This window comes from Fundulus heteroclitus, chromosome 16 (genome assembly GCF_011125445.2).
Source record: "Fundulus heteroclitus isolate FHET01 chromosome 16, MU-UCD_Fhet_4.1, whole genome shotgun sequence".
In the NCBI taxonomy this organism is placed as follows: Eukaryota; Metazoa; Chordata; class Actinopteri; order Cyprinodontiformes; family Fundulidae; genus Fundulus; species Fundulus heteroclitus.
Window position 1 is genome coordinate 3,290,095 of NC_046376.1, and position 24,173 is coordinate 3,314,267.

Here is a 24,173-nt window from a genome sequence, read left to right on the forward strand (position 1 = left end):
AAACACAAGAAAAATGACTTTAGATTATTAAAACTGGCATACTCAAGAAGAAATTGAACAACTGTGCAGCTGATTAAGGTGTTTTGAAGAAATGCGTAAAACATGTAATTGTATTTATGCATAAAGACTGCTGGTGTTATTGCTCCCCGGGCGCCGCACATGGCAGCCCACTGCTCCCCAAGGGGATGGGTTAAAAGCAGAGAACACATTTTGTTGCTCATACTTGTGACAGTGCAATGACAATAAAATTTAATTCTATTCTGTTCTATTCTATTTAACACGATGCAAATTGGCAAAAGCAGCAGCATGTGAACACTGATTGAGTTTGCTGGGAGCAGAGATGGTTCTACGGTCCAGCAGCAGCTGGGAGGAAGGATATGGGATAACGCTCCTCAGTGCACCCAGGATAGTGCAACATTTGTGAAATTATAACATGCATAATAGTAGTGCAACAGTAAGACAGTAAAATTACATTAATAATCCAACAAACGGATCAGAAACAAAGCAATTCCACCTTGACTTATTCACATATGAATAAGTCAACAGACTTGAAGTGACACACCTGCCTATTAAACCTGAACCTGGTTGTATGAGTTTAACCCAGTTGTGGGTTCAAACTTGAGCATCTCAGTCTTGTTTTTAAAAAGAAGCTGGAGTTGTGTTATTAGTAGTGTTGCACCGATACCAATACCAGTATCGGACGGGGCTCCGATCCAGCACTAAAATGGTGGTATTGGTATCGGCGAGTACCAACAAATAGGCACCGATACCATTTTGATGTTTGTATGTCACTTGAACGCAGCCTTCTCTCTTCCGACTAGTATTATACATGTTATATAAGTTCATGAAAGTTGCACTATTTTGGCCTTTGAGAGCCAAAACTCAGGGTTTAAAAAAGATTATTAATGTAATTTTACTGTTGCACTACTATTATGCATGTTATAATTTCACGAATGTTGCACTATTTTGGCCTTTGAGAGCCAAAAGTTTATTCAACTATTGTCACCCATTCCAGGTAGGCAATAAAAAGTTCTACTACCCTAAGTAGTATGCAGTTCTTCATATATATACACACACACACATCAATTTCAAACAGATGGCATCGGTATCGGCCAATACTGCACAGCCAGGTATCGGGTATCGTATCAGGCCCAAAAAACGGCATCGGTGCAACACTAATTATTAGTCCACAGAATCCTCTGGTCCTCCGAGGCCTTCAAAGAAGAGCTGCAATTATTCTGAGATCCTGCTACACACGGCTGGACTCCAACCTCTTTCACAGAACAGAACAGAACACAAGAGAACAGAACAGAACAGAACAACCCACCTTAAACCTGCGCAGACCAGCCACCTGAGCTCTCTGTAACCAGCCATAGATCACAAGCGTCAACACAGCTATGAGTGTGCAACCAAGAAGCCGGCAGTGCGGGACAGGAGGAGCGCTCCAGCTCTGATGTCATTGATGTAAAATCTGCACTACAAGTTGCCTGGTTCTAATCTAAACAATAATGGAGGAAGAACTTATTTTGCAATCCTGTTGTTGGTCGAGCACACATTCTGCTTGAACTGAGATGCAGTTTGCTTGGAATAAAGTACGAATATGTTTGTTATATTTAGGAGATTTGGGTTGAAAACACAATTTACCTACATAAGTGTCAGTTCAATTGGAGGTCTTGGGCCTTTGGAGAACAGAGAAGTCTGCCCTTTAAATAACATTATAACACCTGGAGGAACAGCATCAAAGACAATAGCAAACTGTGGCTTATATGAATCTTAAAATTACACAAAAATTCTTGATAATTAAAGAGGTTGCCTTTTTCATTGAAGAGTTGACTCACCAGTGTAATACCATTCCTAAACCAGTTTTAAAAAAACAGAGACTTTTTTCATATAACATATATCTTTGTTATTCCAAAGAAAGTACCTATTAGGAGAGAAATTATGTTTGAAAATCAGTGACCAGGCCAAAAGCGCTTGTTTATGAAAATTAGAGAGAGCGACAGGAATGCGAGCAATGTTATAATTACACAACAAAACAAACTTAAGACCACCAATGTTAGAGAACGAACGAGACTGTTTTAAGGCAAGAGACTCGTTTGTTTTTGACGAGTCCATGGTCGGACACAATGACGTCAGCTTTCCGGTAAGGCTGAGAAACCTTCTCGGGAGGGGCTTCGGATCCGTACGTTGGTTACGCATTGACGTCACTTTCGGGGCGGGCCTATAAAGGCTTGTTTTCGCAGTTCTTCTCTCCATTTTGTGAGAGCTGGTGTGATCGAGCCGACCGGGCGTCCCAGCGAGCAGAAACCCCCCCGAACTATCAGGACAAGAGAACCCAGTGAAAATTAGCCGCCGAACCGCTCACTAACCAAGTTATTATCCGAAAGGAAAGCAAATCTTATCGTATGTCCGCTATCCAGAACCTCCAAACTTTTGGTGAGTGCTTTTGGATCGACGCAGAAGGTGGGGGAAGGGCGGTAGCTTCGGGGAACGGTTCTGAGTTTTTTTTTATTGCTAGTTTATTAGTCGTTTTTTTTTTCTTTTAGACTTTATGACGTTGATGTGTCCAGTTTAGTGCTAAAGAGGACCAAATTGTAAGCGTGTTTGTGGATTTTTAGCGTTTATCGGTGTTGGAGGCCTCTGGCCGACATCCGCCATTACTGGGCCTAAACGGCGCTATCGGCTGTTAGCGTCTGAGCTAACGGCTGTTAGCTCAGAAGCTAATAGCCGTTAGCTTCTGTAGGAGCTAACGGCTGTTAGCTTTCTAAGAGCTAACGGAGCTAGCGTCTGTTAGCTTTGTAGGAGCTAAAACCGCTAACGTTAGCGCCCCTACTGGAGCCGTCTGACCGCAGCTCTGCTCCAGGGTTATCGCTGAGGGCCTGTTGGCGATCAGCGGCGGTATTTATATATTTAGCTTATGCGCAGATTGAAATGTGACCCCTCCCCACCCCCAACATAATCTAGCCAAATATCCCAGAAGCAGCTGATGAGCTGACTAGTCAGGTTTCAACCAAGAAGCCGGGGCGGGCTCAGTTTGGGTTGTTGCTAATTTGGAGGCCCAGACTCTGATTTTGCAGCTTTTTGCTTTCAGACCCCTTTGCTGATGCAACTAAGGGTGATGACCGCCTCCCAGCTGGGACAGAGGACTACATCCACATAAGAATCCAACAGCGGAACGGCAGGAAGACCCTCACCACTGTCCAGGGGATCTCGGCCGACTATGACAAGAAGAAGCTAGTCAAGGCCTTCAAGAAGGTAACGCCTGGCACCAGCTAGAGGCCATCAGTGAACCACTCTGAGCGTTCAGGTCCAGATGTGTGAACGGTTTATAACGTTGGCGCTTTTGCTGTTTAACAGAAGTTTGCCTGCAATGGGACAGTGATCGAGCACCCGGAGTATGGTGAAGTGATCCAACTTCAGGGAGATCAGCGCAAAAATATCTGCCAGTTTTTGATTGAGGTAACGTCTTAAATTTCCTCCAGGGTGTGGGATTGTGCCACCAGCAGCTCAGAGTTTAATGTTCTCTCCCTCCCACAGATTGATCTGGCCAAGGAGGAGCAGCTCAAAGTCCACGGCTTCTAGAAGCTGTCAGCAGCCCTCTCCCCTCCTGGAAGGCCATCGAGCACCCTTCCCAACCCCCTTCTCTATGTGCTGCTGTTGCTCTTCCTCCCCCTCTCCCTCTTTTGCAACCCCGCCAGCTCCTTTTAGCCAACGTGCGACTTACCTCTGAAAAACATGGGACTCTGTAACTCCACCCCCCCTCTACGACACCAGGGGACAGCCTCGGCCTCACAAAGACACACCACTGCAGCTCCACACATCAGGGACGAGTGGTGATGACCCTCCCTCACACACTTCCTCCTTCCATGTCCCTTTGGTTTTATTTTTAGGTCTGGTGCCACGAGGAGGCGCCGTTTCATGTAACGTTTTTTGTTTTGTACTGTAAAGGTGTTTCAATAAAACGATGAGTCTCCATTTGTTGCGGTGGAGTGTTGTCCTGGGAGCTGGGTGGTGGCCGGGTGTGTGCAGGAGGGTCAGACCAGCCGCTTTCTCTTCATGGCTGATGTAGATCTTTGTAGGGACTGAGCAGCTGAGCTGGCGCGGCTCTGGGTGGGTTCTGGTGCTGGACCAGATTTCTGGTTTCATCTCATGGATGCGTCTGATGCCCTAAATGCAATAATTTATGCAGAGTTTAAAGCAAAGAAGCCATGGTGACTGAGGATGGATTTGTTTGCCATGTTTGAATAAAGCTTTTGCAGTCTGAGCGCTTCTGTGTGGGTGGACTTACTCTGGAGCAGCTGCACTCAACTGAAGCTCAGGTTTTAGGAGGGTTCAGGAAACGGGTTTCCTGCTGGGGAAATAAAACTATCCAAGAAGTTCTGACCTAGAGAACAGCTGTATTGCAAGAAGGTCCGAATCTGGTCAGATTAAATCAGGTGGACTTGCTGGTGGGAGCTGAACACAGTTCTGATGGTCAGACCTTTGTTTTTCAGGGCCGCTGGATTCATGGTTCCACCTGCAGGTCCTCACATCATACCGCCTCCGCCATGTTTGACTTCAGGTTCATCAGCATTAACTAGATTATACTAACATGCTGGACTGATGTCCTGATCTCAGCTGTGTGGTCCGGTGGACTCCACAGCTGACTGGTCTGGTCCAGCTTAGCCGAGCTAGAGACATCTCCTCAGATGGTACCTGGAGCCAGTATGGTGTTCAGCTGTGGTCCTGGACTGGTCCAGACAGCCAGCAGATACTGAAGCATCAGAATAAATCTATTCAATTTTATTTATATGGTGCCAAATCATGAAACATGTTATCTCAAGGCACTTTACAAAATCAAGTTCAATCATATACAGATTATACAGATTGGTCAAAAATGTCCTATATAAGGAAACCAGTTGATTGCATCAAAGTCCCGTCAAGCAGCATTCACTCCTGGGGAACCGTAGAGCCACAGGAAGAGTCGTCTGCATTGTCCATGGCTTTGCTGCAATCCCTCATACTGAGCAAGCATGAAGCGACAGTGGGAAGGAAAACCTCCGGCAGAACCGGGCTCAGTATGAACGGTCATCTGCCTCGACCGACTGGGGTTACAGAAGACAGAGCAGAGACACAACAAGAGAGACAAAGAAGCACACATTGATCTAGTAATCTGTTCTACATTAGATGGTAGTAGCGGTCCGTTGGTGAAATGAGCGCTGGGTTCTAAAATGCAATGTTACAATTATTCTGGTAGCTGTTTTAGGAGAATGACTTGCTGGTCTGCTCTCTGAAGATTCTGCACTGGGAAACATTTAATTCAGTCACTATTCAGGATAAATAGATCTGATTCCTGCATGTTTGTGGTTGGAAATGAGTTGCCCAATACACTTCATTTGTTCATTTATATATATTTCTATAAAACAGCTGATCAAAAACCATTTCAATGTATTCATATAGCTCCAATTCACAACTCATGTCATCTCAAGGCTCTTTATAAATCAGCTTGATGATTAAGGGTGTTACACGTGAGAAGCAGAATTTTAAATTCTAGATTTAACAGGAAACTAAAATAGAAGCAAACCCGTGGTACTCCACAAGTGTCCCTAAAGTTTGCTTTGTCAACCTGGAATCAATCTGGAGTTGATCCATAAAATGAGACAAAGTAATGAATAAAAGTGAGATCCGGAACAAAACGCTGCAGCGCTGTCATTTGAGAGGAGATCCAGAGGGACCTGGTTCCTGGTGCTGATGCAGAATTTAGCCACGTGTCTAGCACTCGTGCAGGAACCCAATTAATCAGAAATGGAGGACCGGTTCAAACCAGTAAGAGCTTCAAAAACAAAATGGATGTAAAACAGCAGATCTGAGATTAAAAGGAACCACGGTGGCGGAAAGCAGGAACGTTTCCTACCGCCACGTTTGGACCTAAGGAGAACCAACACGTCCTTTCGGACTTTACTTCGCCGCCAGCAGCAAACTTCAAGGGTTTATTGACATACAGAAGAAGAAGAAAGTTTGTCGCTCTCGCCTCTGCGGTCCCTCGCGGGGAACCGTCCGTCTCCATGGTAACGGTGCTGCCGCCATAGCTCGGCGGTTTCCGCGGATCTTCTCGGTTTTCTTCTTCGCCTAACGATGGACTACCGGTACCGCTGACCTGGACCCGGTCCGTCAGGGGTTCTGGCTTCTGGGAGCTTCTTCTTTACCGGAAACCACCACCGAGAGGTCGCTGGTTCGAGTCCGGGCGGAGGAATCTGGACATTTGGATCTTAATGCGTTACCTGGACTGGCTGGTTCGGGTCAGGATTCGGGAGGTTCGGTACTGAACAAACCACATCTAAAGCCCGTTGAACCTAATCATCAGCATTATTAGCATTACCTCTGTTCTAACACCGGTTCTACTGTTATGATTTATATTGTATCATTTATCTGAATCATTTCCGGTGCTGAGCAGAAAGTTGATTTATTGTAACCATAAGAACTTTAGTAAATATCCCCAGTAATGTGTGATTAAATGTGATTTATGCGCGCAGTGACCTTTATTACCTCTAAATACCAGAAATGTTGTGATGAAATGTTTCCCACAATGACTGAGAACTGCTTTCTGAATGAGCCGGGCCAGTTCTAGACCTAGGACCCAGGATTTAGGATGTAGGACCTAGGATGTAGGACCTAGGATGTAGGACCTAGGAACGTATGTGAAACATGCGGTGAATCAGAACCAGCTGACGGTGGTTTTCCTGCAGGTTTCCTGGATGTTCCTGTGGCGAAGAGACGCAGCATGCAGGTCAGCAGCTGGAGGGTCTCCTTCTCCTCTCCTTGTCGACTCCTTCTCCTCTCCTTCACGTCTCCTCCTCCCTCCTCAGGTTCTGCCCATCTGGGGGCTTGCCGTCCCCCTCCCTGCAGTGATGATGATCACCATCAGCCTTTACATGGTCCTCCTGGGGGTCGGGTTGTGGATCCGGTCATGTCTGAAGGTTCGTCCTGCCGGCCCGATGCAGCGCTGGGTGTGCAGCACCTTCTGTTCAGACGGTGGACCTGTCCAGTTTCTGGCCCGTTCCAGACCTCAGACGGTGGACCTGTCCAGTTTCTGGCCCGTTCCAGACCTCAGAGGGGGGACCTGTCCAGGTTCTGGCCCGTTCCAGACCTCAGAGGGGATTGTTGGGGTTCTATGTGACAGACCAACACAGAGTAGTGCAGAACATGGTCCTTAGTTGCTCTCAGCCTCTGAACATGAAGCTGGAAAGTGGGTTGATGTTTGTCTTGCTGCTGTTGTCCATCGTCTGGTGTCTCCACTGCAGCCGTGCGGCTCCGGCCCGGTTGGGCTGGCGCCGCTCAGACATGGCCGCCGCAGCAGGAAGCTGGTCATACGCTGTGTGTCCTCTTCCTTCAGGACTACTGCTCCCTCGGCTGTGGCGCCTGCTGTCCAGACGTCTCCGTGTGTGAGCAGTGCTTCAGGCTGGCCGAGGCGTGTGACTGCCGTCTGCCCGCCATCAGCTCCTTCCTGCCCGCTTCATTCTCCTCGCCTTCTGTGAGTAAAGCCCCGCAGGGCCGTCCGTCTGCAGAATAACAACATCCTTTGTTCTGAAACATTTAATCGTTAGCAGGAAGACGGTGGGTTTGTTTGCTTCTCTGTTAAACGGCTCTGTTAAGTTATGATCCTCTAGAAACCCTCAGGTAGGAACGCCTCTACACCCGCGGTCACCAACTGGCTTGTAGAGCTGTAATGTGAGTCTGTTAACTCTGACAAAGCATATATATATATATATATATATATATATATATATATATATATATATATATATATATATATATATATCATGTCTCTGTCGCTGCAACGGATTTCCATCAATTGTAAAATCAGAGCAACCAACAGATCCACTTGGTTCCGTCTAGACTTTTTCTTCAAGGTTTTAAACTGAAGCTGCTCTCAACCAATGAAATCTGGCAGAGCCGGAGCATTAGCCAATCAGAAAGAGAGTAGGGCGGGTCTTTTCAAAGAGGACATCTGTCAGTCTGAGGTCTATCGCTGTTCCATCATTCTAACTTTTGGAAGAAAATCTCAAACTGGCCTCAGAGGCATGAATGACAGCAGCGCTGGTCAAAGGTTTTCTTTGAATTTACGAACCAACAGGTCCGAAAGTTCAGTGGATTGAACATCTGACAACAACTTTCTTGGTAAGCGCGTCTGTCGCTGATATTTTAGTTAATTAATGAGTTATTTCACCTGTGGCCACGTCACCTGTCAACCTTTATTTCCTGGCTTCCACTAACTTAGCTGATTAACGTAGGCAACCAATCAGGGACCAGGGGCCCCGTTCTTCGTACGTCGCTAACTCAGTTAGCTGGATTTGATGGTGGACGATTTGGCGTGATCTTGGACCGTTTGGTCCTTCGAAACTCATCGTGGACTTGCTCCAGCTGTCAATGGGCGAGAGCTCTAGCCCTTACAATGTCTGCCGAGAAAATCTGTGGCCCTCAGGCAGAAGGCTTACGCCATGGTTTAGTCAGAGGAGATCCTGAGATCATCGACAGGACCGGCTCAGGAAAGCGATTCAATCAAAGCTTCAGTTAAATGCTGATGATTTTAAGGCGCCTAAGAGGATTCTGAGCCATCAGCTGGTTGACAGTTCCTCTGTTAGCCTGGAGAGGAATAGTCAGACGGACGAGGAAGTCACAGATGATGTTTCACTCTGCAGCGCTGGTTCAGCGTTTGACCCTCTGCTGCTTTCCTCACAGTGCATCAACATGGACTGCGCCTGCACCTGCCAGCCTCCGGACTGCCAATCCTGCAACTGCCTCTGCTTCGAGATCAGGATCAAGTAGGATGGAGGAGCGGTGCTGATCCATTTGGAGGTTCCTGTCAAATACTGACATGGAGCAATGGAACCGTAGTTTTGGACTATTTTACAAACTGTTTTTACTGAACGACAACGTGAGCCGCTGTCACTGGCTCAGCCTGAGATTAATAAAACGCTTCACTGCTGACTTTAGTGGTGATAAAATAATTAACCTTGGTGTTATTTTTGACCAGGACGTCATTTAAATGTCATATGAAACATGTTTCTGGGTCTCCTTTTATCACGTTACAGAATTGACCTGCTGCGGTCGCCCCAGGTACTTTTGCTGAACAATGTGATGTTTCTATTGTAGATTTCTGCAGGACTAACAAGACTCTTGAAGCCGAAACTATATTTTACCATATTTAATCTAAAAGGCCGAGGTATGTTTACAGCTTCAGGAATATTTGGTGCTGAAGGGGACAAAGAAGATATTTATAATGTTGGAAACGCATTACTTACATACTTACATGATACTAAACAGAAAAATAGGATTTAGAGAGTTATATACTCCTGTACAGTAGGTGGCGGTATGCATCTTGAAGCTGTTTGCAATCCACCAATAAAGGAAAAGAAGAAGACAGTTTGGCAGGTCCTGAGTGCCACAAAAATGCATTAAATGCATAAAAAGATCAGCAACTTGGCTGTTACTTGCTTTCGTATCTCTATAATTACTTCTGAACTGCACATTTCCACAAAAGGATACAAACAACCAGCAGATCTACAGGCGGCGCCTTGTCTACACAAGAGTAGCGGATTACGGCCAGGCTAGGCCACCAAAGGTCAGCATGAAGAGCCAGAATTAGCTAATCCATTCCTGGGAGGTCTATATCCTCTGATGATTTTGCTGTTAGCTGGACCATCCTGGACCATCGGAGACTCCATCTCTACCAGCGGGCCACAATGGGTTCATAACACAACCCTGCCTACGACAAATCTTAGCCAACAATCTCAAAGTGTAAAGAAGCTGAGGAATCCAGTAATGAGGAGACACTGGGATACAAACATTTTAAAAACACTTAACCAGGCTAAGTTGATTTCGGATAGAATAAACCAAAAGGTTCACTCTGTGGTCATATAAACATCTGGAGCATGCTACCCAAACGAGAACAACTGGATCACATACCCAATAACTCAGATATTGACATGGTAGGCCTTTCGGAAACGTGGCTTTCTGCTTCATCACCAGAAGCTGGTGTTATTTTTCCAAATTATAGTGCATAGAAGGGACAGAGTCAAAGGAACAGGAAGGGGAAATGCTCTGAGCTCAGTGCATCCAGTGAAGTTGACATTCAACATGTTTCTGTAAAAATGTCCCTCTGCAGAATTATAATCTGTCTCTATCCACCCCCACTCCCCTGGTCGACCCAAGTCACCTTCTATGAGCAACTAAAGGTATTACGTAAATATCGTACGACACACAATACTACCAATTAAATTATTATTTTGGGGGATTTCAATATTAATTAGGTTTGCAACAAGGACCGAAAAACACTTAAATGTACCGTGGAATCCTTTAACTGCACACAGCTAATTCAGCAACCGACTAAGATTACAAAACACTCTAAAACAAAAATAGTTTACTCTTCACTAATAGACCTCAACCAATATCCAGATCCTATAATTTTCTGACAGAGCTTTCTGATCACAACATCATATTTTTTTCTAGGAAACTCATCATGTCATGAAGTCAGTTGCAGCCAATTTATTAAAACGATTAAAGATGTCATGACATCCCACTCCACTAGGAGGAGACACAAACACAAGAAAAGTTGCCTCTACCACGGTTGAATAGACTTAAAGAAATCTAGAGACCTGTTGCCTAAAGTTTCTGAAAACAGGGTTAACTACAGATCGCCAACGATTCACACATATGAGAAATAAAGCAACACAAACTTTGAGACAGGCAAAAGGAATCCTCTTCATAAAGGTCGCAGAGAATGGAAATGGTAAACTAATATGGCAAAACCTCAACAAGATTGGCCACAAGTCGAAAAACAATAAGAATATGGAGCTTCAGATAAACAAATACTAAAAATACTAAATCAGAGCAGCAGGATCATTACAGTGTACATGTGGAAAATAACCACAGGTGCTTTTCTAGACCAAAGGAATGCTAGCAGTCTTTTCTCCACTAGGAAAGTTCTGATTGTGCCAATGGACCACTGAAGCAGAGGCAAAGCAAGTTTATTTTGATAGCACTCTCCAGTAACAAGATGATTCAAAGTGCCGAGCATGAACAGAAAAACATTGCAGAGAGAAATATTACATAGGAAAAAAACAAAGGAATAAGCTAAATAAACACACATAAAGCAATCATAATAACAAATAAACTGGGTAAATCCTTGGGGGTTTCTGATCTAAAGTAATATTGTTCAATTTTTTTAAACTTACAACAATAATAACTTCTTTTGTTTCATTGTTTTACTGGAATAGATTTCATAATTAACATTTAAAGCTTAATTATTTCTATTCATATATTACCAAAAGAAAAACATTACATTAAGTGAAATAAATGCTTGTCTAGACTTCTTCAGTTTCACTGGAACGAGCTAATCACTAAAAATTCAAAGCTTGTTTCTATTCATACATTAATGAAATGCATAAAGCTACAGCTTTACATCTGTGAGCTGACATTTCTGACACTACAGCTAAAATAGAAACCATTAGAGTGAAGGAAGAAAGCACAGTAGAGGCGGTGTGTGTGCCTGTGTGTTTTAGTTAGTAATGGTTAGTTAGTGGTTAGTAATCGTGTGTGTGTTTACAATATGGAGGATATGTAAAGTCTGTGAGCTGTGGCAGTGATGACATTATCAGGCGATGCAGTAGCTCTGTTCAGGGGTCCGTTCTTTGTACGTCGCTAACTCAGTTAGCAGGATTTCATTGTTGACGATTTGGCATGATCTTTATGGAGATAATTTCCTGCCAAAACGTTGTAAGCAAAAAAATGTGTTGCACACAAATAAAACCTGTTTTGCACACAAAATGATATGTCTCACACACAAAAAATTGTTTTGCAAACTGTTCGCCAACCTTGCACTCAAAATATAATTTATAAGTTTTCCTCGAGTACAAAACGGTCTGTGCTTGCACAAAACAGCCTCTGCTCGAGTACGAAACAATCCCACCACCGCTGCGGTAAATTTGTGCCAAAAGTCACGTGATGCATTGAGTTGTTGTTCAGACTTCCCGACAGCAGGGGGCGCACCCAAAAAAACTGAAACGCACCGGTTTGGCTGAGGAAGAGAGACGTGATAACACAGCTAACAGCATCAGCACCCCACAGGTAACTTTCAAAACTTTCCCGGTGAAAAAGTAATAGCTCACTGATAGATCATGTAAGATTTTAGTTAAAGGCCCTGTTTAGTTTTATCTCTGATCTAAAAATGCTGTGTAACGGACTTTTGAAAAATAATGTATTTAGACTATGATTTGATCTTTACTCTCCTTTCAGAATTAAACGTCTTTGGAGACGTGTGGTGCGCAGGAACTAACATACACAACAATGTGCTGCACTCAGGAGAGGACAACAATTCGCTTGACCTGTGAAACATGTTAGATAACTTCTGTTGTCACCATTTATTTGTCCCAAGACTACAACTAAGTTTTCACACCATCAGCAGTGGCTGAGATGACCATTCACTCAGAACTGAGGGGAATCTAACACTCAGTCAGTTATGGAAGATGGGAAGCATCCAGCATGCTGTGGTAGAACCAGAAATCACAGAGGTAAGAAGGATTTTTTTGTGCTGGCTATTATACAGTTTCTCACATTAATGCGTATATTTCAAACCAGAAATGAATTTATCTGATCATTTATCTGATCACTCCAATACAACAAAACATTGAGTACATCAGAGAGGTGGCACTGAAACTGGTTTCTTTGAAATCTGTTTATTATGGTCCTTCAAAATAATTAATGGATTTTGGAGTCATTTGCTTTTCCATCCTTAGCTTCATAAATTTAATTATATTCAGTAAGTTGTAGCAACAGAATCACGGCCTCTTTTTTATTCTCTATATATCTTTCTTGCAGGGACTCTGCCTGCCTCATATTGACTGGGACAACAGTGGACTGCTGGATGACCCACACTGTGGGGTCACTATTTCTGAAACTGGCAATGTGTTGAGCCCTGAACAACTTGGTAGCACTGAGGGCAGCCATGGATGCACTGGGACATTCTGAATCGCACGGCTCAGAATATATATATATATATATATATATATATATATATATATATATATATATTGCTACTCTCCAGTATGACCAACACTTTACGGGTTTAATCTTATTGTGGTTACCATTGTTGCAAAAGGTTTTTAAGTAGTAAAATCTAGCCAGGGAAATGTAACCAAGTTAGTGCATTCACTGAATAAAAGTGTAGAACTGCTGGGATTATGATGGTAAATGTGTATGGTACTGTATAAAAATTTTGAAAATGCTGAGGTTATTGGAAAAAAGGGCACATGGAGCTGTTAATAAACCTGAGGATGCAAACAGTGTGGGAAAATTTTTGTCCTTTATTTTCCACATTGCATAATAAACATACCCTTTCATAAAGTCTTCATTTCCAATTCTTACCAATATCAATCAAAGTGAATACACCTTTCCACAAGGATTGCTTTTATTGTTGAAATCAAGACTGAAAGAACTCCATTAATTCTCCAGGTTTTTCCCAGTAAACAATCCATGTATTACCATAAAGCGGGCTGTATAAAACAAACTGGCTGATGAAATGGATGAAGCCAAAAACAGGACTATGAAAAACAATTTCTGCATGTAAGACTGTCAGGAAATTTAGAACCTCAAACCTGACCTTTTCTTTCCAGCCTAAACGGCTCCACTAAGAGCTATGAAGGACATGCTGCAACAGTTAGTGATCAAAGTAGTTAATACTGGGAACTAAAACGGTTACATATTAAGTTATTTTTAAACAAGCTCAAATCATCTGCCGTATGTTTAAAGATTACATAAAATTTTGAATTGTTCAAGTCTTGGTAGTCTTGTGATGGAAGTCGGCGTGTCTCAAAGCAGGTTGATGATCTGGTAGCCTTCCATCCAGCCCAGAACTTTGATGACCTTCACCTCATCAGTGGATGCTGGAAAACAGATATGTGTTATGGATATGTAAAGGATAATACTCCTCTTAAAGAAAAAAAAATAATTACCAAGAAGAAAACAAACGTTTTAAGAAAATATCTGCCCATGTGGCCAATTCCAGCTGTGGTTTTTGCCATGGCCAAACCAATTTTATTAAGTGCACAACACATATTTGCAATTGGGCACAGATGACCTCATTTTTACTTTGAAGAAATTAAGGAGTTAGAAAGGTAGTGAGATATAATCTAGATCTGCTGCTATATGCTTTACTTGTAACATTCATATTTATGTTAGAAAACGCAATTTTTAATTAATTTCCTTACCAATTTTCAAATAATCAATATCCACTCGTTGCAATTATTTTAAATTGCTTAAGAATCCGTTTTGCACATAAGCATACATGCATTGGTTTAACAGTTTTAGGATAAATTATTATATCCAAACACCAATTTAGGTTTACACCAATAAGAACAACAGACAGTCAGTTGAAAACAACATAAAAACACATTATAATCTGTTAACAATGCATTTATCTGGGTATCCACTCAGGTACTATTTATTTGACAACAAAGTAAAGGGAGAAGCCAACCAGTGGGGTTACATACAAAGCAAAAGTTGTTTTAGCATGGCGTTCAACCTAAGGCTAGCTTTCATGTAATTTGCTCTAAAACGTAACATGGTCCCTTACTGTAACACAGCAGTACCTTTAACTGAAATCTTACATGTTCTATCTGCAAAGTGAGCTGTTACTTTTTCACCGGGAAAGCTTTGAAACTTACCTGTGGGGTGCTGATGCTGTTAGCTGCACTGAGCTATGGTGTCACGTCTTTCTTCCTCAGCCAAACCGGCGCATTTCAGTTTCTTTCGGGTGCGCCCCCTGCTGTCGGGAAGTCTGAACAACAACAACAACAACTCTTAATGCATCACGTGACTTTTGGCACAAATTTACCGCAGCGGTGGTGGGATTGTTTCGTACTCGAGCAGAGGCTGCTTTGTGCGAGCAGAGGCAGTTTTGTACGAGCACAGACCGTTTTGTACCCGAGGAAAACTTATAAATGATATTTTGAGTGCAAGGTTGGCGAACAGTTTGCAAAACAATTTTTTGTGTGTGAAACATATCTTTTTGTGTGCAAAACAAGTTTTATTTGTGTGCAACACATTTTTTTGCTTACAACGTTTTGTCAAGAAATTATCTCCATAGATCTTGGATCGTTTGATTCTTCGAAAGACTTCCTGCACTTGTTGTCATAGCAACATGTGCGCCAGCTTGAACCTGCTCCAGAGCAGGCTTATTTCATGTAAACAAGATTAGATCACGGCTGTATGAGCGGAGGAGATGGAGAAGTCTGCCGTAGCTATGTCCATTTTTACGACTGCAACCTGTTGCGGAAGGTGCAAGAATAATTTGCAGAGTTTTTCGAATTAATCGCGTATTGCGCAATAGACAGGATCCTTTAGCGCAGCGCGACAGTGTAGAGATTTTTCTTGGTGGCTGTTATAAACAGACAAACACATCATTTAACAGTGGCTTTGAAAGAGGAAAAAGTGGTGTTGGAGCCATAAATCTAAAATTTTAAGTTATTTGTATGGTGGTTTGCTTTTTATTTTTATCCTATTCAGTAAGAAGATTTGTTCGGGCCATTTTATTGTGAAGTTTAGTTTACTTTGAAAGGCTTGCTTCCTGTCGAGCCGTATATTGCATAGACATAATATAAGAGTAGACGCGCCGTTGGGCGGGTTCTGCCTATGCTGCGATGCGTCAGAGCGTCCGCCATCTTAAATGTGGCAAATCTGCAGTTACTCGGTCACTTAAACAGTATCAGAGGGACTTTAATCTCTGAATATACTTTGTATTCCTAGTATTTTTGTTTTTGTAATATTACAAGTTTATTTTCGTATCCCTTTAGCTTCATTCTCCTGAATTTATTCTCCTAAAGAATAAAAATATTTAAAATAATCTAACCTGGCCCTATTACTCCAGGAGTGAAATAATTCTGCAAACTGTGACTATTCTGGAAATGTTCCCCCTTAACTCTCATAATGTGACGTTTTTATCATAACAATATCACTTTTGTGTTTTTTTGTTTATTTTTACTTTATTGACCTAGGACTTTTTTTCCTCATATTATTAATTTTACCTCTTTAATACTCACCCAAAAAGTTCCTAAAGGTTCACATGTGACACGGTTTAATGAAATAATGAAGACCACAATGTTTAGATTTAACAAATTGATCCTTATATTTATAACACATACACACACACATATATATATATATATATATATATATATATATATATATATATATATATATATATATATATATATATATATATATATATATATATATATATATATATATATATATGTGTGTGTGTGTGTGTGTGTGTGTCTGTATTTATTGCAGCACAAGAATGAGGCATCTTCTCTGATTCACGTTCACAATAACAGAACTTAACTTTTTTCTGCCACATACAATATGGCGGTGACGTTGACGTGCGAACCTGCGTCCTATGACGCGTCTACGTATATATGTCTGTGGTATATTGTATCAGAAAAAACTATGGATGGATTATCTAGACACGGAGCAATACAGTTTTACCGTGTAAACTGTGGATGACTTGGAAAAGGAAGATTTTCAATTTTTATGGATAAAAATTATTATTTTTTTGTTAAAATTCCCAGTTTGCACGTGTCCTTTACTTCCCGTGTCTAAGGAATGACACTGAAATTTGGATCTCTTGACATAACAAGTCCCTTTTTAAAATACAGTATAATAATTAAAGGCTACCATTTTGTAGAATATTCTTGTATTTCACTTTTACTCGTCCCCATGCTCTAGTGGCTCCCGTGGAGTCTCTGACATAAAAGAACAAAGTAAATATGCGATTATTAAAATGCAAAAAATTAATACTGTAGAAAGTGATAGAAACATCTACCATGGACAGTATTTACGCATTAATTTGTCTGCTGCTTTTTGCCAGCCCTCTGTCCTGGCTTTAACTGATTTTTAGGTGTTTTAATTAATGACTCAAATTCGGCATAACCTTCCATTAAAAGCTTTTGTTCTGCTGGGAGAAAAACTGTGGGAGTTCTTTGGCCATGCTGAACAGCCAATAGTAGCGTTGCTGATCAATGTTTCTACTATCGATACATTTCCCCTTTTAAACAAACGCATGAACGCGCAGTTGTCTCAGATAACTCAATCCAGTGATACTAATCGTAAACAACAGGTGTGTTTGAAGAACCCAATAGGGTGTTTTCAGCTGACGTCACGCTCACGTGACTACTCAGCGCGTCCGCCATATTGGGTGGCAGTCGTTTCGCACCGTTGACCTGCATTGTATGACGCCTTAGGCAGTATTGGAAGTGAACAATGGGGAAAACGTGTTTAATGGTTGGTTGCACGGCCCGTGGAGGTGGAGATCAACGCTCTTTCTATCGCCTACCAGCCGTAATAGTGAATCAGTGTGAAAAAAAAAAAACAGCTGTCTGAACAACGCCGTCACCTATGGCTGACACGGATATCCAGGTCCGATTTGGACGGTGTTAAGCTGGAATACGCCAGAGTCTGCGGTGCTCACTTTGTCACAGGTAATTAACTGTTAAGTATTTAAAACATATAAGAAAAATTTATTAATAATAGGGCTTGGGCGTTATGACTTATTACTTTCCGCGGCTGTCGTGTTGACTGCCTCCGCCGCCTCTACTGCCTATTACTACCGCGTACTGTACTCCCTCTCTCAGCCGTGTTTTAATTTGATTAATTTCACCTTAACTTGATTTCAACCATGGTAAACCGTTGCTGTATTGTGGGCTGTAACAGCGCAACACATGATCGCCATGGGAAAAACATAGAAACAGATTAATTTTCCACCGCTTTCCTGCCTGGAGGCGCAACCACGGAGAACAACTGTTAGCGATAACAAAGAGTCGTCGGCTCGCTTGGATCGCGGCTGTAAGTCGACCGAACATAACTTTCCACAGTATCCCGATGTCAATGAGAGTGTGTTCTAAACGTTTGAAACACATAGCAGCAAGTTAAAAGTACATTACATGCACGAGTGGTTGTTAGCGCTAACGGTTAGCATGAGCCAGAGCCCGGCTGAGCGCAGCTTACCTTTGAACGAGTTACAGAGATAAAGAGATCGTCGGCTCGCTTGGATCGCGGCTGTAAGACCGAACATAACTTTCCACAGTATCCCGATGTCAATGAGAGTGTGTTCTAAACGTTTGAAACACATAGCAGCAAGTTAAAAGTACATTACATGCGCGAGTGGTTGTTAGCACTGGCGGTTAGCAGCTACTAAACTAGCATGTGCCAGCCCGTCTGAGCGCAGCTTACCTTTGAACGAGTTGCTGTGTTCCCACTGTTTGCTGGCTTTATGATCTGCAGCTCCTACCGGCGCCAATACGGTAAATACAACTTAATTTTGCACTGGTCATTGTTCTGCTTAAATAATTAAAGCCGCGAGCGGCGTCGATCGGCCTTGCAGCCAAGCGCCTTCGCGCACCGCCCGCCGCCGGCGGGCGGTGCAACACATTTGCAACACATTTGCGTCGGATTGTTTACATTTTTACCATCTTATTAAAACTCACCCGTCCACGTATGATGGCGATTTCCTTGATGTACATAACCAGATGTGAACTGGTTGTGAGCCTCTAGATCCTTGTAAGCTCTCATTTCCTCAAGAGTGTGCAGAGGGTTTTCACTGAACACCAGGTAATGCACTATGTCGCCGTGCTCTACATTTGGCCAATCATCTGGATTACGGCTAAACAAGGCACCGTGGAGGGCATACGGGTCCATATGGTCGATCACGGAACATTTCCTCAGATATACGTCCTTATCTGGTCGCTCTAGCGTGCTGGCGTACTTATCCATTCGCGATACGATAATACGTGTAAGACAACTAGAGATAAGGAAGTGTGCCACCCAATATGGCGGACCGGAAGTTGGCCAGTGACGTCAGTGAAAACACCCTATTAGCCGGATCAGGATTAGCCGGATGAAATCATCTTGGATGTCTCATTTGATCTTGGATGTTTTAAGCAACGTACGAAGAACGGACCCCAGGTCACAGATGTCACAGAGCGTCTTGTTTATATAACATCCACGAGAAATTAGGATATTCAGCCTTTGGAGGCTGACGGGGAGGTGAGATTCTGATAATATTTGTTTTGGGCAGGCAGACTCTTGTTTTTCTGTGTGCCTTAAAGTCTCACAGGTTCTTTTCAATGGTGATTCCAAACAGCCAACATTGTGGTCATTCTGGACTAAAGCAGAGATGATTCTTGTCTGTTCCTGCCTGAGAACATGCTTGTTGCACCAACAATCAAGTCTGAGCGGTTACACCTGCGGCAGCTCCATTTACTGAGAGGAGCACTATATATTCCTGTCTCTCCCAGTGGGTAACCGCCAGATTCTTGAAACCCACTGTGTGAGTAGACCATCCAGCGTTCCTTGTATTGACTTCTTGATCTTGACCTGTTTTCTCCTGCCTGTCTTGCTCCTTTCTGGATTCTCCTGACTGTCGCGTATGACCCAAGCCTGGACTTCAGGCCTGTCTCCTCTGCACGTTGTGTGCCTCCTGTTACCGATTCTCTCGCCTGGATCCCGGATTCCTCTTTCGCCCAGCCCCTCTGGACACCTATGCCCTGTGGATTGTCTCCCTGTGCATGACCCCTGAACTGACTACATCTTCCCTGCTAGCTTTTGCCCTGCCAAGCCACGCCGTGATTAGAATCAGTCGGTCAGTGATCTGAATCACCCAGACGGTCAGTTCAACCTCCCAGGATCTGAGACGGTTAGTGGCTTTCATTCGGTGCACTGTTCCCATCACTGAGTTGTTCTCAGCCACTAACCCTGATCTTCTCCCTGCAGTCATCCCAGTATCTGGTCAGTTCCTGTTCCAGCAACACCATTTTTTTCTTAATAAACTCTTTTAAACGTTTACTCCTTGTGTCTGTTGAATTATGGGGTGTCCAGATTCTGTTTAGGCATTACAAGAGAAACACGCAGGACAATGTTTAGTGAATATAACACATTTTTTGTGTATTTCTTACATTTTTAGGATTGATACATTCATACATTTCTTGGATTAAACATTTCTATATACAGGTGTAGCTTTTCGTGAATGTGCAACAAAAGGAGGAAAAACTGAACCAATCAGGGGATAGCTAATAACCCACACATTAATCTAGCACTAGAACAGCAGCACTTGGTTCTTTCCTGTAAAACCACAAAACAAATTTTCATATATTCAAACACAGTGCAATATGATCATTATTTCTATTTCAGTGCAAACATTCATTGTAAACATTAAGTTCATTGTTGTTTCAGGTGCAAAGGTCCACTGCCTAATGCTGTGATTAGCTCAGAGAGCTACAGGATAAACAGGTTCATCATTGGCATTTCTAACAAAATGCCTTACACTTAAAAAAATATCCTGCAGTCCTAAAGTCTCAACATTCATAAATAGCCACCAAGATCCAGTTTGCGGCATTTGGAACCACATTCCTGCAGATGGCAGTAAATAAACATGACTCAGCAAAAAATGACAGAAACCTTGATAAAGATCCTTCAACAATCGGCTTCAGCGGCACATTAAAAGCAGATCCAGACATTAAATGCAGGACCTCTGAACACCTGGTGCAAAATCAGGTTGACTGACACCATAAAACATCTGGCTGGGTCATCCGTATTTTGAATTACAGTCATTTTTGTGTCACATCATGTAAAGAAGGTAAAGCGGGATGTTTCTATAAGAAGAGCAACGAAAAAGCAATGATAAGGAGGCAAAAAAACAAGGAGAAGTGATTTTGGGTTCCTCCACTTGTTGTCATGATGGTTGTTGCTGCAGTTGTGTTGTTGGCGGCGTCCTGTCTGATAGACGGAGTCAAAAAGGTTCCCAGTGACCGAGTCAGGAAGTCCTGGAAGCGATTCAGTCTTTCAAAGATCATCACAGACAGCTGTCGTTTTGGTCTGGTAGATATGTCCACAGATGATAGCACGACCACCTGGAACCAAGATCCATCCTGCTCACACATTAGTGGGCTGCCAGATTCACCCTGAAAAACAGAATCATAGGAAAGTCTGTAGTCAGCAGTGGTTAGGGTTACCTGAAATAACCGGGGATAACAACTGAAAGTAGCTCACGCGGTTCAGATCACCATTTTGGGCTGAGATTGTTTCTGAAGATGAGTTTTTACTTTGTGAGAACATTGCAGAAACCCAACAGATGGACCATTATTTCATGATTATTAATTTGGTATCACAGTATTTCACAAACTAAGGCTGATCCACGTTGCCTAATTAAGAACCCTGGAGTTACAGAGTGCTGTCACATGCAGGAAACTGAGCAGAACAGTTGTTTTTTAAGGGTCTTAAGCTCCAGCCCTAGTTGCAAGCAGGGTGTAAGACCCTGAAATTACCTGGATATTTTAAATAATACCATTCCAAGCCTTTAAAAAAACGGTGTATATATGTGTGGATGCACAGCACGCAAAAGTATGAAGAAAGTATTTTTGTTGTGTAGAGAAGGCTCAGGATTGTACATGTGAGAGAGGGAAAAATAAATGCTGGTCAACTATGTGAACATCTACAAAGTAATGACCTATTTGAGGAGTTTCAGTCAGGCTTCAGAGCTCATCATAGAACTGAATCAGCTCTGGTGAAGGTCACTAATGATATTCTCATGGCCTCAGATAATGGACTTGTGTTTGTACTGTCCTATTAGATCTCAGTGCTGCATTTGATACAGTTGATCACAATATTCTCTGATTACCCCGTATGTTCCTAACAGAGCACTTCGCTCTCAGACTGCAGGTCTGCTGGTGGTTCCTAGAGTCTTTAAAAGTAGAATGGGAGGCAGATCCTTTAGCTATCAGGCTCCTCTCCTGTGGAACCAACTCCCAGTTTTGGTCCGTGAGGCAGACACCCCATCTACTTTTAAGACTAATCTTAAAACTTTCCTTTGTGACAAAGCTTCTAGTCAGAGTGGCTCATGTTACCCTGAGCTACCTCTATAGTTATGCTGCTATAGGCTTAGGCTGCTGGAGGACATCAGGGTCTATTTCTCTCACTCTGCTGAGTTCTCCTACTACTCTCCAATCTGCATTGCTTGTTGTCATTTCATCTCTTAACTTTTTGTTCTCTGTCTTTTTTATCTTCATAGAAGGTACACCTGGTCTGGCGATCTGTTAGCTGTGACGTCATCCAGGGGAAGCAGATCATTAGCTATTACCATAAAACAGCGACTTACTCCCCAGACAGAGCCCAAGCACCCAAGGGTTCTCCTAAGGGTGACACACTCCAGGAACCCAGAGCCCTGGACCTGCTCCAGACCCACCCAGGAACAGTACAGTTACCTGGCCAGTAACCCACATCTGCCGGCACAGTGGTTTCTCATCAGAATGATTAAGTGCTTACAATGGTCGTTAAGATGTGGATAACAATGATTCTCTTCACATGTTCTCCAGCTTTGTTTCACTTTTCATTTGGAACTTTTGTGTGCATTGCAGATCCTGTCTTACTGGTTCAGACCAGTGGTAATACCTCCCCTAGATACTGATGGTTTCCTTGGCTGGGACTTTTGCCAGAAGTGTCCACCTCAGACTTCATACATTTGGAGATGTCCTGGCATTGTTTTTACTATTCTGTGTATCAGCAAAAGTACCTCTGTCCTCCAAAAGGTACCTTGGTTTCTCCTAAGATCCTTGAACATTGCTCTTACTCTGGAAAAATCTGCCTTTAGTCTCATCTAAGATTTTGGAACCTGAGATATTTCTGGCATTCAAACCACTTTTGAACAACAAAAGACAACTCTTTCTTGGGTGTAAGATGAAATAATGGCTAATAATAATGCCGTTTTATTCACCTGTTTCCGTGTAAACAGTTCGGTGCATATGCTGCCAGTTTCTGTTGAATTCCCACAATCAACAACTCTGGTCTTGAATTCCTGAAGAAGTTGCTCATCTGGATTACGGAGAGGAGATTTTTGTTTAATAACCTAAATTTGCATTTATCGTTATTATTTCTTGTGCATATTGAACACTGCTGCATCAGTCTTGGTGTGTTTGAGTCACCTCCTCCTGTCCCAGAGCTCCAGCCAACAGCCCAGCATGTAGTTCCCACTGAGTAGGTTCTGTCGTTGTCCAGGCAGATGGGCTGGATGTAACGGTCCAGGAAGGGTTTGGTGGACAGCTGAAGCAATGCGATGTTGGAATCTGTTAGGTTGGTCAGAGTGATTTTTAACACACTGAAAGACTTCTCAAAAGGGTTCGACCCATTCTGCCTCAGACGACCCAACACAACAGTATACTCAGACGGATTACTTGACCTAGAGGAGAGAGAATAGACTCAGTTCAGCTAAAATAATGTTTTAGAAGCAGCATTTATCCCATTATACAAAATATGACAGGCATTACCGTATTCAAACAGTAAAGGATGGCTCACTAATGACCCTAATGTGTGGTCAGCTGATTAAACATAGCTGACTTTGGTGTGGCTCACCGTATGCAGTCTGCATTGGTCAGAACCGTGTCCTCTGACACCAGCGTCCCTCCGCAGGTATGCTTTCCGTTTTGCTGCAAGCTGGCCATCCAGGGCCACTCACCTTCTACCGCCGCCACAGCAGATGGAGCGGCATCTAGCAGGACCTGACCGCAGACTACAGCTGCAGAGAGAAAGGGTAAAAACAGCAGTTATAAAACTTTGATAATATACCAAACTTTGTGACTCCAACTTTAGGGTTGAACAAAAACTTTTCCAATCTACCCATTTTTATTACTTACGGCTGGGGCTGTTGGTTTGTGGACGGGTGGTTGTGGTTGTTGTGGTGGTTGGGGCGCGGGAAGGTTTGATTGTTGCTTTGGTGATGCTTGTTGTAGGAAGTTTTGTTGTTGAGGCAGTTGTAGTCAGTGGTTTTGTTGTTGGTTTGGTAACACTTGTAGTAGTGGTGGTAGTAGTAGTAGCTGGAGTAGTAGTAGTAGTAGTAGTAGTAGCTGGAGTATTAGTAGTAGTAGTAGTAGTAGCTGCAGTAGTTGGGGTGGTTGGAGCGGTGGAAGGTCCTGTGGTACTTATAGGTTTTATTGTTGCTTTGGTGATGCTTGTAGGGAGTTTTGTTGCTGAGGCAGTTGTAGTCAGTGGTTTTGTTGTTGGTTTGGTAACACTAGTAGTAGTGGTGGTAGTAGTAGTAGCTGGAGTAGTAGTAGTAGTAGCTGGAGTAGTAGTAGTAGTAGCTGGAGTAGTAG

General features: G+C 42.9%; 3 protein-coding genes and 2 long non-coding RNA genes across 9 annotated transcripts; 3 read left to right on the forward strand and 2 right to left on the reverse strand.

Moving 5' to 3' along the window:
- The first annotated feature begins 2,240 nt into the window (after nt 1-2,240).
- eif1 (eukaryotic translation initiation factor 1) lies at nt 2,241-3,975 on the forward strand. Its single transcript, XM_012854362.3, has 4 exons — nt 2,241-2,436; nt 3,092-3,255; nt 3,358-3,459; nt 3,538-3,975. The coding sequence occupies exons 1-4, from the start codon at nt 2,406-2,408 to the stop codon at nt 3,580-3,582; spliced, it is 342 nt and encodes a 113-aa protein (XP_012709816.1). The 5' UTR covers nt 2,241-2,405; the 3' UTR covers nt 3,583-3,975.
- Nucleotides 3,976-5,640: 1,665 nt separating this feature from the next.
- si:ch211-198p11.6 lies at nt 5,641-8,991 on the forward strand. Of its 5 annotated transcripts, XM_036147713.1 has the most exons (6): nt 5,641-6,298; nt 6,726-6,766; nt 6,846-6,956; nt 7,373-7,510; nt 7,647-7,707; nt 8,719-8,991. In XM_036147713.1, exons 2-5 carry the CDS (start codon nt 6,761-6,763, stop codon nt 7,704-7,706), a joined length of 315 nt encoding a protein of 104 aa, XP_036003606.1. In that variant the 5' UTR covers nt 5,641-6,298; nt 6,726-6,760; the 3' UTR covers nt 7,707; nt 8,719-8,991. The 5 variants fall into 5 exon arrangements, with proteins under 5 accessions (XP_036003606.1, XP_036003604.1, XP_036003605.1 ...); XM_036147711.1 differs by lacking the exon at nt 7,647-7,707 and having other exon boundaries at nt 5,661-6,321; XM_036147712.1 differs by lacking the exon at nt 7,647-7,707 and having other exon boundaries at nt 5,661-6,289.
- A 3,071-nt stretch (nt 8,992-12,062) lies between these two features.
- LOC118566260 lies at nt 12,063-13,046 on the forward strand. The gene is made up of 3 exons (XR_004932899.1): nt 12,063-12,105; nt 12,274-12,548; nt 12,856-13,046. It is a non-coding gene; the product is annotated as an uncharacterized LOC118566260 (long non-coding RNA).
- A 380-nt stretch (nt 13,047-13,426) lies between these two features.
- LOC118566261 lies at nt 13,427-15,097 on the reverse strand. Its single transcript, XR_004932900.1, has 2 exons — nt 14,700-15,097; nt 13,427-13,919 (listed from the first exon to the last, which is right to left on the reverse strand). It is a non-coding gene; the product is annotated as an uncharacterized LOC118566261 (long non-coding RNA).
- Nucleotides 15,098-19,664: 4,567 nt separating this feature from the next.
- On the reverse strand, nt 19,665-24,167 carry LOC105919118 (tryptase gamma-like). The gene is made up of 5 exons (XM_012854361.3): nt 23,715-24,167; nt 23,434-23,596; nt 23,007-23,260; nt 22,799-22,896; nt 19,665-20,990 (listed from the first exon to the last, which is right to left on the reverse strand). Exons 2-5 carry the CDS (start codon nt 23,520-23,522, stop codon nt 20,682-20,684), a joined length of 750 nt encoding a protein of 249 aa, XP_012709815.2. The 5' UTR covers nt 23,523-23,596; nt 23,715-24,167; the 3' UTR covers nt 19,665-20,681.
- Between the last annotated feature and the right edge of the window lie 6 nt (nt 24,168-24,173).

Excerpts from the sequence above, each read along its gene's own strand:
- eif1 (XM_012854362.3), top strand. The coding sequence starts at position 2,406 with ATGTCCGCTATCCAGAACCTCCAAACTTTTG. Across the intron at positions 2,437-3,091 it reads CCAGAACCTCCAAACTTTTG|ACCCCTTTGCTGATGCAACT; the intron begins GTGAGTGCTTTT and ends TTTTGCTTTCAG. Across the intron at positions 3,256-3,357 it reads TAGTCAAGGCCTTCAAGAAG|AAGTTTGCCTGCAATGGGAC; the intron begins GTAACGCCTGGC and ends GCTGTTTAACAG.
- si:ch211-198p11.6 (XM_036147711.1), top strand. Across the intron at positions 6,957-7,372 it reads GGATCCGGTCATGTCTGAAG|GACTACTGCTCCCTCGGCTG; the intron begins GTTCGTCCTGCC and ends CTCTTCCTTCAG. Across the intron at positions 7,511-8,718 it reads CTTCATTCTCCTCGCCTTCT|TGCATCAACATGGACTGCGC; the intron begins GTGAGTAAAGCC and ends CTTTCCTCACAG.
- LOC105919118 (XM_012854361.3), bottom strand. The coding sequence starts at position 23,522 with ATGGCCAGCTTGCAGCAAAACGGAAAGCATACCTGCGGAGGGACGCTG. Across the intron at positions 23,261-23,433 it reads ACCAATGCAGACTGCATACG|GTCAAGTAATCCGTCTGAGT; the intron begins GTGAGCCACACC and ends TCTCTCCTCTAG. Across the intron at positions 20,991-22,798 it reads AACTGTTTACACGGAAACAG|GGTGAATCTGGCAGCCCACT; the intron begins GTGAATAAAACG and ends TCTGTTTTTCAG.